This window comes from Aspergillus melleus (genome assembly GCF_016097325.1).
Source record: "Aspergillus melleus strain CBS 546.65 chromosome Unknown contig5, whole genome shotgun sequence".
Classification (NCBI taxonomy): domain Eukaryota; kingdom Fungi; phylum Ascomycota; class Eurotiomycetes; order Eurotiales; family Aspergillaceae; genus Aspergillus; species Aspergillus melleus.
Genome location: NW_025763374.1, coordinates 283992 through 298798, shown reverse-complemented (window position 1 = coordinate 298798; position 14807 = coordinate 283992). Strand labels below are relative to the sequence as shown.

The 14807-nt window shown below is 27.4% G+C and overlaps 1 protein-coding gene across 1 annotated transcript; it reads left to right on the top strand.

Moving 5' to 3' along the window:
• Positions 1 to 6370: 6370 nt before the first annotated feature.
• On the top strand, positions 6371 to 7513 carry LDX57_008643 (uncharacterized protein; the record flags this gene model as incomplete). Its single annotated transcript, XM_046090365.1, has 3 exons — positions 6371 to 6997; positions 7074 to 7435; positions 7498 to 7513. The coding sequence occupies 3 exons, from the start codon at positions 6371 to 6373 to the stop codon at positions 7511 to 7513; spliced, it is 1005 nt and encodes a 334-aa protein (XP_045946339.1).
• Positions 7514 to 14807: the final 7294 nt, after the last annotated feature.

Here is a 14807-nt window from a genome sequence, read left to right as displayed (position 1 = left end):
ATTATTAATTAAAAATAAAGATCTTTATCAAATTGCACAACAATCCCATCACAGGGCATTTTGCAAAAAAAAAATTTATAAATTAATAAATTAAAGATTCTTTTGATCAAAATTTCACAAATTTATTATGAAATATATGAAAGCTTACAGAATTTGTTAAAATTTTTATATATATAAAAAAAAATACAATTTGTTATAATTGTTGTTAATTTGAACAAATCTTTAACAAAAAATCATAATAGATTTCATTACAAGATTTCCCGCGAGCGTAAAACGCGAAAATTTGAAAAATTTGTAAAAATTATATAATGCAATATTAATGATTGTAAATGATTTAAAAAAAATGGTTTAGTTTATTTCAATATAAAAGATATTAGAAAAAAATTCGCATATATTTTTCTTTGTAAAATTTTCAACCTTCATAAAATATTAAAAACGATAATTATTAATCACAAAAATATATTTATAAAAAATTTCTGATTAGGTTTTATTTATTGTTTGCGAATCAAATATTTAATAAACATTATTTATTATTTGCAAACGAATAAATAAGCAAAACGATTAAATAATATATTAAAACAATATTTATAAGAATATATTAATTTTTCGTAAAATAATTAAATAAATTATTTGTTTTTTGCACAATTGACGTACAATAACACAAAACAGACATTTATCAAAAGAATCTTATTTTAATTAATTTATAATATAAATTTTAAAACAATCACGATCGATTTAATAATTCGTGAAAAAATTGAAAAAAATATATATATTCGTGTATTGCGCATAAAAAAGTTTCGTGAAAAAATCCAAAAAAGAATCACGAAAATTCAAAATCAACAAATGAAACATTATAATTTAAAATAAATTGGAAAAATGTTCACAATAAGAAATTATATATAAATTTTTAATATAAATTAATCGCAAATACAATCAAATAAAAAACTAAATTAATTACAAATCAATTTGTGAAAAATAATTAAAAAAAGAAACAAAAACATTTATCGTGTGAATTTTTTATTAAGTTTTTATATACATAATACTTTTTATATATCGATGCTTCGCGAACATTATGAAATAAAAAATATAAATATTTATAAACGATATCAAATGCGTTTTGTGAATGAGAATAAAATGGAATATTGAATGAATAAAATTTTAAAATTAGAAATAAAAAATCTTGCGAAAATCAAAATCAAATAAACAAGTTATACAAAAATCATTAAAGAATCTTATAAAAATCTATAACATTTACAAATTTATAAAGAATATTTTTATAACAACAAAAATTTGAATATTTAATTAATAAAAATGAAAAATTGTAAATATTATAAAAAAAAACAAAAAACACATTCGCAATATAAATTTAATATAATCTTTTATTCTCATCTCACACACGAAATATAGATTATCATAAAAAAATTTAATATTATTTAATAAAAATAGAACAATTGTTGTAATTAATATTAAAACAAACACAATTTATAATTGTTATAGATACAATTATTGTATTTTTATTTTAATTTTTTAAAAATATATGTTGCAAATATTACAAAATTAAACGGATTATAATACAATTTATATTTTTATTTATCAAAAAATTATTATTTAATATGAATGATTAAAAAGATTTTTTATATTTGTACATGTTTTATTAATTGATTTGGATTTGTGAAACTATATTAAAATATAAAATATAAGATTAATGTGAATATTTGACAACATTTATAAAATAACAAAAATTGATATTTTATTTATAAAAAAAGATCAGGAACTGTAACAAAATTATATTGTGTAATTCGACAAAATCAAATTGCAAAAAACAATTTGATAAAATAAATTAAAATTTATTTTTTATATATTATAGTTAATAAAATCGATTTGTTTTAAATCTTTTTAAAAATGTTCAGAAAAACGCAAAAAGATTTTATGATAATTGCTCGTAAAATAATAAAATAAAATAAAATGTTGTTTAAATGAAAATGATAATTTTGAATTTATATGAAATGAACGGGAACAATAATTTAAAAAACGGAAAATATAATAATAAAAAATGCGATAAGAACGACAATAATAAATATAATAAATATAATAATAATAATAATAATAATAATAATAATAATAATAATAATAATAATAATAATAATAATAATAATAATAATAATAATAATAATAATAATAATAATAATAATAATAATAATAATAATAATAATAATAATAATAATAATAATAATAATAATAATAATAAAAACGGCAGAATTGACAATAAAAAAAATATTTTTTTTTGCGGAAAAGAGTTAAATCAAATCAATCAAGTATTTTGCGAAATTTAAATAAAAAGAATATTTATGTTATTTTTTTTTGCAAAAAGCAAAAAAATTTCAAAAAAAAACGATTGGATTTGTGATAATCGAAGATAGAACAAATATTTTTGTTTGAACAAAAAAAAAATAAAATTGCGAGAAAAAAAAACATAATATAATTTAATAAATGAACAAAAAATTGAAAAATATGCAAATAATTAAAAAAAACATATGAATATTTATAATTTGTAAATATAAAAATCACATAAAATCTCGCAAAAATTGATTATCATAATTTATAAAAAAATTGTTTAATCTATAATAATTAATCCACGTTAAACAAGACAAATTTAAATTATAGAAACGCGCAAAACAATATAATAAAGAAAGATGAACGAAAATTATATGCAATATATGATTTTAGAATATATAAAATGTATATTTTAATGTTGGAAGTGATAAAAACAAATAAAAATAAATAAAAAATAATATTGAAAACATTTATTTTGTCAATAATGAAAATGATTAAAAAAAAAGAAAAAATAAAAAAAAAATTTTTATAAAAAAACAGTTAATTAATAATAATTAATTGACAATAATTATTTATTGTAAAGTATTATTAATTATGTATTAAAAATATTTGCAAAAAAAATAATTTTTGACAATATTCTAAAATATCATGATAAAAAAACTTGAATGAAAAGATATTTGTGAAAAAAAAATAAATAAAAAAATTAAATATTTAAAACAATTAAAAATCATTGTGTGTTATAAAAAAATAAAATCAAACATTATTTAATAATCAAAAATTAAATTTTTATATAATTTTCTTGCAAAAAATCTTAATATCATTAAATGATCAATAATATCGCGAAACATCAATTATTTTTTTATAAAAATTAAATTCGATTGATGCACAAAAAATCGTGAAAAATAATGGTTAAATTATAAACAATATCTTTTTTTATTGCAAAATTGTATATTTTTTATCGGATTTTTGATATTCACGAAAGATTTTTTAAAAATTGTTGATAAAAAAAATTACAAAATTTATAATTGCAAATTAAAAATTTACGAATTGGTTTTGAAAAATTAAGATTTTTGAAAAAAGAAAACAATTATAAAATTTTCACAATATATATTTAATTATAAAATCATTCGTAAATAATTTAATTGTAAACTGAATCATCGCATATATAAAATTCATTTTCATGAAAAAATCACATTAATTTTTTTAATGTTAATCTACAATATTGACCTTATTTTAGAAATCTCATTTCTCACAACACCGTATCTTAACCATTGTTATCTTTCACATCTATTGCAAACACTCTAAAGGCCCAAGGTCCTTATAATATTTTGATTATATGGGAATTTTGAAAAACATATATGTTAATTTTATAAGAATTTTTTTTAAAATATATAATTAACAATGCAGATATTATAATTTAAAAACATAAAAAATATATTATAAAAATCAATAAATTTAATATTTTAACAATAACAATTATCAAGATTATATAAAAAATGTTGTCGTTTTTATATGAATGAACAAAATTTACAAAAAATATTTAAAAATCAAAACAGATTTCATAATGTATGTGAAAAAATTAATAAAAATTTATATAATTTTAAAATAAATGAATATTATTTCAATCATTATTTTCGCGAATAATTAAACAATTATTTAAATTATGCAAAATTTTGGTCGTCTGTTAAAATAATATATATTGTAAATCATTTACAAGAAAATTAAAAATTTACGCAAACAAACATTGCACAATATAAAATTATGTTAGATTTTTATATACATTAAAATTAGACTTCCGCAAAACCCAACTTGGGTCGAAGGTCTTGATCCAAAACCCAACCCAGCCTGGGTCCGGGTTGAACTTCTCTAACCCGGACCCAACCCGGACCCAATATTGGGACCCCAATAAAACCCAATATAACCCAATTTGACCCAACATTTGCATAATTTCTTATAATTTTAATCATAAAGCTGCTTAGTAATTAATATATCATATTTATGTTACGGGTCTTGACATATATGTTATGTTTGTAATCCAAGTTGGGGCCCCAGATCCAGGCTGGGTTACCCAACTTTAATCCGGACCCAACGCTGGGTCGGAGTCTTCGACTCAAAACCCAACCCAGCCCGGGTTGGGTCCGGGTTGGGTCCGGGTTATATTGGGTCGTGCGGAAGTCTAATTAAAATAAAAAGAAATGAACACGCCGATAAAATAATAAAAAAATTATAATAATTAGAATTAAATTAAATTTAACAAGATCGCGAAAAAATAGATTTTATTTAGTTATTTAATTTATAATAACAATTAAAACAAATGTTTATCGAAAAATTCAAAAATAATAAACAAAATGATAAAAATAACAACAAATTGACAAATTTATTAAATAATTAATTTTAATATCGATAAAAAAAATTTTGCAAATTTATAAAAATTTGAACAAATCTCAAACATTTATAATTATTTAAATGCGTATAATAAAATAAGATTAAAACATTTTTTTAAAATAAAACATATCGATTCCGACCGTTGTAAATATAAATAAAGATTTTAAATTTTTAAATATATTTTTATGAAATGTTCGCTGCATTTCGCCAGTCGAAAAATAATGATAAAAAAATTTTTAATTAGATTAAAAAATTGCGCGAACGTTTATAAGATTATAACACGGTTATGAATCATCCGCAAACAATACGCTACGTTGCCAGTTTTATGCAACGAACAGGTCTTTTATAACAGTTCCGCTTTGTTATTAATGACGAGGAAAAGGAGACTTTGGAATTTAACACCTTCTTGGAAGGACTCGAGCTAAGCGAGGAAGACGATGGTTAGAAAGAAACGATTAAGAGTCAGTCTGTCTTAATTGGCAGCCGCGAAGCATGCAGGAAGGCAGAGATATATATATTTAATTGCGAATGTGTAAATAGAACGGGGCAGAAGGAGAGACAGCGCCGGGAGGCGCAGTAGGCTGCGGTAGGTGTGTGGCGGCCGTTTTGGTTTAGTTGTGGTGTTTTTTGATGTTTCTACTGCGTTTGTGGGTTTATATTTGGCGTACGGGCTCGAGATTCTGCTTCATTCGGCGAAGCGCCTGCATAGTTTGTCGTTTCAATAGATAGGCTACATCAGGTTAATAGAATTTTGATTGATTGATTGATTGATTGATTGAAGATCACAATACTCACCGCTGTCCTCTCGCCATCTTCCATTCCTTCATGCAAGGGAAGTGGCGGGATCGGCGTCACCGATGTACTGCATGCAGACGCCCAGCCACATTATTGCGTATGTGGATGATTGATAGCATTGTTATCATGCGGTGGGAGTTAGGATAGGTGCTGCAGGGTCTATTCTGTTTTTCCTTTTGCTAAAGGCCCTCTTCGTTATGACTTTTGCTCTGATGGTTTAAACTGAGATCAAAAATGACTGGTTCGCATGTTCACAAGGTTCATTTACTGTCTAGTGAAATGAAATAACTGCATAGACATATTGAACACCCGGTATCACGGCTTCCTCCGGTATAAAAAGAGATGGGTCATCGACAGGGATAAATGGCAAGACAAGAGAAGCCGTAGATGCCAACGAGGCTTGTCTTTGATGGGATACATAAATCGTATGTAGGCAAGGTAGGCGCCTTGCAGAATCTCATCGCTAAGCAATGATGGTCAGCGAATGGCATAGCGATTGTGATCATCTTTTTCCGGATGGGTCAGCCGACATGTCTAATGCATCGTGTGGCCACAACATTAAATCGCTCATCTCATGCGAGGAGGCGGTAGGAAGACGTGTGCACGGGGTTGATACTACGAAAGAGAGAATTCTCAGCAGGATGAGGCATTAGTTGTCATGAATAACAACGGATCGACCCCGGAACGTGATTCTTGAGTTCGTTGGAATATATCCCTGACTAGCTCAATTGTAACTCTTCTACTCGGTCAGAGGTATTGCCTATCACCTATCTCTATCAACGGCCAGGCAGCGGAAAAGATATTCACTTTCGCAGGAGCAATCCCATCCCATCAACTCTGCATATTCAATCTCAAAATGCCATCAGAAAACCCATCCATCTTCGTCTGCGGTCCCCAGACCACAACCCTCCCACCCCAGGAATACTTCGTCCATCTACGACAAACCCTGCGCTATGACTCAACGCTGGAAGCAATCGACACCGCAATCGCAGAACTACCCGAGATCTGGAAAACACTCGTGAACGAACATCCCGGGTTGAACGAACTCCACGGCAACGGCATCCTTCGAGACATGAATGGATGGATAACGGGCGATAGCGACAATTTAGGATACTCGAAATCTCTGTTGTCGAATATGCATCTTGGGCCGTTGACCGTCGTGTTACAAGTCATGGAGTATTTAAATTATCTCGCCCGAGAAGGGGTCGATCATTCTGAGGTTATGGGGTCTGTGGCGCGCGGAGGGTTTCAGGGACTTTGTACGGGGTTCTTTACTGCGAGCGCGCTGTCTTGTTCGAAGGATACGGCGGAGATTGGGAAACATGTGGCTGTTGCGTTGCGGTTGGCGCTGTGTATTGGGGCGATGGTGGATTTGGAGAATCAGTCTGGTGTGCTGCCGGCTGGGATGATTTCTGTCACAGTGCGTTGGACGTCTGGATCGGACCGGAGGAGGGTGATGGATATTCTGGGGAGGCACGAAGAGGTAAGAAAGTGCAACGATAAACGATATGATATGTTTGTGTTGTAGAGTGTTGGCTAACAGCTCCTTTCAAATGAAGGCATACCTTTCCGTAAACATGGACACCCACAGCATCTCCATCACAACCGCTGAGACAGACCTACCGTCCATCTTCCACGATCTCAGTCGCATCGGTGTCCAGGTTACTTCCATCGGGTCGAAAGGCAGATTCCATCATCCGCAGGATAGCGCGGCCGTTGCTATCTCGCACAAAGTCTTCGCTGCCTCTCCCGATCTGTTCCATTTCCCACAAGACAACCACGCGTTGGTCCCTCTGCGGAGCAATGATAGCGGTGCGCTCGTGAACCCTGGAGAGCCGCTGCATCAAACGGCGTTGCGATGCTCGCTGCTCGAGATGGCAGATTGGCATGCGACTATGTCTACTGCTGTCGCGACGATTCGGTACCTCTTGCCGAATGATTCACTCCTTGTCTTGGGGTTGGGGTTGGTTGATTGCGTTCCAGAGTCGATTTTGAATGATCGGCGGTCTGTGGTTGTTTATCGTAGAGCGCTTGAGACTTCTTCTATTCAGGGACAGGTTCAGACGCAGGAGAGTTCACGGACCCGAGCCTATCCTGAACATCCTGTTGCGCTAGTAGGCGTTTAACGTGTCGCCTGTACTGTACATTTTTCCAGCTTCGCATCCCAAGCCAATCTGTCGTGAGAGTGGAACAAGGATCATGGGAACAAGTAGACAAACGTGGAAGGCGGGATCATGGCGATAAACTGAAACCTGGAACCAAGACCGAATAAGATCCAGTTTGGGGCATCCAGTCCATGGTTCCTACTCTTTTTTCGCCTCCGTGCAACGCAAACATGACAAGGGACCAGGCGTGGCTTATTCACCATGATTTAATGGTTCCCCAGATAACGGTGCGTGGATACAGTTCACGCGAGCTTATCGATACGCTCGCTTGAACCGTTCCATGGTGTGGGTCCGCCAAGCCTTGATTTATAAGCAGAACGATTCGCATGACCTTTTTGTATTTCTATTTCACTTATTTACAGTGAAAAGAATAAGATTTTATTAAGTAGTTTCTAAGAATCATTAAGTACTTAATAAGTACTTAGGCTGCGGCAGGTCGTACGACATCAACATTTTTTCATTATCGTAGTCAGCAACTGATACGATATTGATTTTTTCCAATATCGTTGTCATATATATGATATTTAACAAACATTAGATGATATCAATGAATATTATACAAATATTCGCATTAGTATAAAACTCATTAATTTATTTTATTTTGAACAATCGAATGATAATTATAAAATTGATCAATTATTATTTTATAATTGAAAATTTATATATTTGATTATAACAATATTCATTTATTATTTTTTTCACTTGTCATTGAAAATAATGAAATATAATATTGTATTTATAAATTAATATTGTTAATGTAACAATATATATTTTATTTAGATAACAAGCATATTATTGTTGCTTGTAATTTTATAATTATTAGTTAATAAATAATTGTTAGATAAAAATATATATTTAATATATAGACAATGTAGTACGTTTTTTTATAAAGTTTTAATATAATATCTGAATTTATAAATATTGCAGTTTTAATATTCAAAATAATATTTATAAATTTATGAGAGCTTTGTCTCATTATAGAATTATTTTATTTAATATATTTATATATAAAAATAAAATGCAATTTATATTTGAAGTTTTCAGCTTGCGAATTTAAACATTTTTTTTAATTTAAATAATTGCAGAATAATCGTCTGATATTCAACATAAATTAGATAATATCGTTCAATGTCGTTTGATATTGATTAAATATTAGATAGATTAATTAACAAATATTCATTTTTATTTATTTATATTCAATTAACATTGAATATTATTTTCAACATGTTAAAATCACGTCAACATTTATTCATAATCCTGTTTTTATTTTATAATTGAATTTTTTGTAAGACTTCTACTCGTTGTCAGGAACCTTCCGGCATGTTCCCATGAACTTGCCGGTAGGATCCCTCCATATGGAACTTCCCGTCAGGAATCTCCCGATTCCTGGCAGTCATGTTGGTAATAGACAGTATTATAAATAGGGGCTTCTGCTCACATTCAGTTGCTGTATTCTATGGAATTTATTCTTTGCTAATATATATCTACATTCAATGATTTATGTTTCTTACATTAATAAGTTGCATTTTATTTAATCAATTGAAATCTCGTTTCATTTTTTGTTTAATTCTTTATTTGATTATTTGTTTGCATTGCTTTGATATCGTCAAGTTCTTTTAGAATTTTTTTAGAATCTTATTAAAATCTCATTAAAATCTTGTTAAAATTTAGAATGAATCATTCTATCAACAGAATCTCGAGCAGAGTTGATAGTGTGATTTTGCAGCATTCTTTTAAGAGTTATGGCGAGTCTGTTGAATCTTTGATTTTTAATATTGTTATAAAGAAATCAATAAAAATAAAAACGATTGTAAAGATCATTTTTGTCAATATTTAATTAAAATTAAAAGCAATTTTTATTGCGATTGTTTTTATTTCGAATATTCGTTTTGATTTTAACAATATTGATGCGAACAAGAGAAAATTTTTTGAAGTGTTTCATATTGAATTGCAAAAATATTGATGAAAACAGCAATTTTGAAATTCTTTGTGTTTTCTTTGAATGTTCTTTCGAGGCCTTTGCTTTTTATTATCTTATTAAAACATTTTTTAAAAGTATGAAAATCGACATGTTGAAAATGCAGATTAAGGTTCTCGAAGAATAAATAAAGGTTTATGAAGCGAAAAAAAACAAAATTAAAATATTAATTTACATGCAAAGTGTTCGCGTCGAGTGTTATAAGAAGAATTTTGCGAAAATCAATTAGTTGATTCTTTATTTGCAAGAAAAGATTGTTTATTTGAGAGTTGTTATTGAGCAATCTGAGCTTTTTAAGCAGTCTAGAGCTTTAGCACAATTTAAGATTTTTTAATTTCAAAATCTGCGGGTTTTTATTAAGAATGAAAATAGTTATTAAATTGAAGAATTTATTCAAAACGTGAAAGACAATTTGTTTGATAATCTGTATAAAAATTTGTGTTTTAGCAATTAATTTTGATATTTTGAATTTTAACATTTCAAATGTCAGCGCATTATTAGGCTGCGGCAGCATCCGCGAAAATCCAAATCCGCTCCACAGATTGCGGATATGAATATGATTCTGACATCCAACTATCCGCACGAATTAAATACGGATTTAGACTTCAAAAAATTGGATATCCGCGGATATCCAACGGATTTGAAAACAATACAAACATGTCAAATCTCATGATCTGATTCAACATGCACATCTTATACAGATTTCAAAATAATATTCTGTATGACCCGCGTTATGTATTATTAAATTAATTACATATTCGTGATACAAATATTATTTTTAATGATATATCACATTAATTCATTCTTCAACTACTTCATTCAGCATATTATATAATTATACTATGACTTGCCTATCTCGAATCCGTTTGATAGTCGTGATTTTTTCCAAATTCTTCCTATTCGGATCTATGTATCATTGAATGCCATTTCCTCAAACAAAACACTATCTTTCAGATTTAAACTATCTATCGGCCGTTTTAAAAAACAAAAGATCACCAATTCATCTATATTATTATCAAAAATCTCTTATTGATTCTCCTTTTGTAACTTTTCTTAACATCCTTCTTTTTCATTGTCGTTAATCGATTCTATAAACTCAAATAATAATAAAAATAAACAATTCTGATCAAGCATAACAACTTTATTAAATGAAAAATATTTTTTAATCATTTCAATCTCTGCCTATTTCAGCTCAAATTTAGATGAAAAATAATAAAACATTAGATTTCTAATTATGTCTGACTTAACTGCCCACAACAATAATAACAGATATCACAAACACAATTGAATAAACGTTCTACTTCTACTTCACTAACAAAAATTGAGAAAATATCTCGTGCAATTCTAATAAACACTAAAAATTCTTGCTCATGTTCTTTTCAATAAACACATAAATTTTCCTTATTAAACCCTAATTTTTTATTAAATGCAGTAAACAAATTAAATCAATAAATAATTCACTTTTCAATAAATATCGTATAACCTCATCTTGCTGACCATCAAATTCGTCAATAAAAAATATACTTTGTTGCAAGTCACAAAATATTGCAAATTCTTCATTCTTTATATCATTAATTTTCTTTGAAATATCTGATGAATAAACTTTTTTCTAAATTTATTTTTGATAAATTATAAACTCATTTCAAAATGCATCTTAATATTGTTTCATGAAATCAATCTCATCATTTTTTCAATTCTCATTATCAAAGTATCGTAACTTCTTTAATGAATATAAAATTGTTATTAATGCATAAATTATATCATATGCATTATCATCAATTCCACTATAATATTTGAAGAACCTTTTCTATACCAGCTAAAATGCCTGAAACATGCTTTTCTTTCAATATACACATTTATTCCTGAACTTCTTCTCAGCCTCTTTCAAATGAATAAAGAATCTATTATAAATGCTAAAGACATGATGTACTGTGCAATCCCTAGTCTTTGATAAAACATTGATAAAATCAAAGAAAGATTTGATAATTAACAAAAAATATTCAATCTAACACCATTCCTCATTATTAAATTTAATCTGAATATATTAATTTGTAATACAATACTTATCAAAATAAGATTGAAGCTTCCGCGCACGAAAATGCATCAAAAAAGTTGAGTTCCAACACGTGCACACATCTTGAATTGAAACAATCTTTGATTTCTTTTTTTATAATTCTAAAAATGTCTCACGACACTATAGACTTGCATTAATAAATATAACAATCTCTCAAACCTGTAATAATGATTAATTAAATTCATTAAAAAAGAATCGAATTAAAAAAATCTTTTTAAAAATAATTATAATTGAACGAACAAAACACTTCATCTATAAATCGAAATTTTGTTCATTTGACCACTCTAATTCGACTTCATCATTCTCAAATGCGACTTTTAGCTTTCCAAAAAGCTCTTATAAACAAAACTAAATCACATAAACAATACAAAATACTCGAAAAACAGAAATACCATATTAAAAAAAAACTAAATTGTTTTCTGAATATCATTCATCATAATATTGTTGTTTATAACATTATCAATTATAATTGATAACACTCGATCGACAATTCTATAATATTGTAAAATCTGAACAACAATATTACTCAGATTACTGTCAGTATGTGATTCATAAAAATGTTCAAACCCAAATAATATTTCATGATAGTTCCAATCTTGATCAATGAAATACCCAATAATTGTCATAAATACTTATTTAAATGAAGATGTTCAACAATCAAATGCAATTAAAATTCAACATTCATCTAACAATTTATTAAATATCTTTCACTACTGAATTTCCACTAATATATCAAAAAATCGTTGTATTGTCTGGACAAAAGAAATATTAAACTTTGATTTCGCAATTTAAAAATAATTAAAAAGATTTCAGAAATTAACATGTTTAATGATCCAAAATGAAAGCCGGGCAATAATTATGAATTTAAAAATCTTTTATTGAAAAATCGACTGATCGAATAAAAAAGATATCTATGTATGCGGTTAACGATATATGAAATAAAAATAAAATTTATTAACTTAAAAAATCTAAATCAAAAAAAAAAAACAAACCATATTTTATAAAAATTGATAAATGCTCTGCTTTTTTGAACTCGAAAACTTCGCACATATAAAATTTCTCAAATGTATCTTCATTGACAACATTCCTGCCCGACAATGACTTGAATAAATAAAAACAATTTAACAACATCTACACATTATTTTAAATTTATCAGTCTTCTCATGTGCAACTTAATTAAAACAATTCCAAACATTAAATGTTTTTTGCTTGCTTTGCTATTGAATTAACTTCTGTAAGTCTTCTTTTTTATCAAATTCTGTTTTTAATTATCACTCAACAAAACTCTTCTAAAAGCTTTTCATATTAAAATCAATTAAATTGTCATTAAAGAAGATCCAATGCTTTTGGAGATACTTATTGACACAACAAAATGATTCTAGAACATGAACAATAAAACGAGATTATATAAATGAAAGAAAATGTTTAAAAAAAGAAACTATAATCTGATCTGTTCGACTTGAAAAGTCAAAAAAATCATTTAATTGTAAAATATCTGGATCAAAAAAAGACTCAATATATTAAAATACTAAATATTGACTTTCTGAGTATTGGAATCGAGACATAGTGATAAAATAAAAAAAGAAATAAGATATAGAATATAACTGAAAAAATAAAAAAAACAGAATTCGAATACTTACTGAAATAACCAGGGTAAAAAGATCTGGAAAATGCTCAACTATTAAATGTAACTTGCGCGACCGTGATTTGAATGCGACTAGAATATAAAATATTGATATATCACATTCCCCATTTAAATATAAATAATAACCAATAAGATAGTCAAACAAGATATTCTATCTAGGCTTCTGATTAGATTAAAAGATTTATTTCATTCCTATGCCGATATTTGTTGGATATTTGTTGAATATTTGCGGATATTCAACTATTATCCACATTTGAACAAATTCAAAATCACCAAATCCAACAATTTCAATAAATATATCATGTTATCACTATATTTTTATATTGTAATCTACTAACAAAATTGCATTTTCTAATTCTTTAAACTCTAAAGATTCTATATCTAGGAATATTTAATTTGATTATAATAAATTCGGCATAATGTCTTTTTATGATTTTCTTTCATAAAATCTTCACTAATGTTCACTCACCAAAATATACATTTTTCATAGCAATCAAAATAATGACAATCATCACACCAATAAATCAAAAATACAATCATTCAATATATCGTTTGAAAGTTAAAATATCATATATAGCTAAGAAAATGAAATCTCTTCTTAAATTTATTTATATTTCACATTATTTCCACTGATTAATCACATAAGATAATAATTCTATCACAAATAACCATGACATACCAATACATCTGTAATCTAACAAAAAAACGATTGCTTGGTCAGCTGTATTAAGATCACATGAAGTGCTAAAATAAATTAAATTAGCGAATTTTATGCTAGTGTGGATAATAATTAGATTTCGCGGACATCCGTTGGATGTTCGTGGATATCTAACAGTTGGATGCGGATGTTGAAGTGGTATCCAACATCCGCAATCTGCGGATGCGGATATGACTTTGACATCCAACGGAGCGGATTTGCCGCAGCCTACGCATTATCAAGATTGTAATTATCAATATTGATTGCTTTTGTGAAAAAAAGTTATTTTTTTTTTAAATAACAATAAAAATGATGTTAATTTTTATTCGATATAGTGTTTTACAGTGAATGAGAAACTTTGTATTGATAGTGTTTTTTATCCGAATGATTCTTTTAAAATCTTAGATGTTTTGAAATATATGTTCAAGAATGTCTTCAAGGTTATGAGTCAGTATGTTACATACATAAAAAATATGATTTATTCAGCTTTTATAAAGAAATTCGAGATATATTTGGGCATTCATTTTCTGAAGAGAAAAGCGAAAAAAAAGTTAACAATTGTTAAACAAAATAAGAATGAATTTAGTAATTGTTTATTATCAGTGTCTTTTATTTTTTTAGATTTATGTCAAAATCTTTGAAAAAGATTGTGTAATTAAATTTTAATATATCCTTTTATTGTATATCAGTAAGATTTTTAATCACAAGATTTTTTATTTTATGATTGAAGTTCT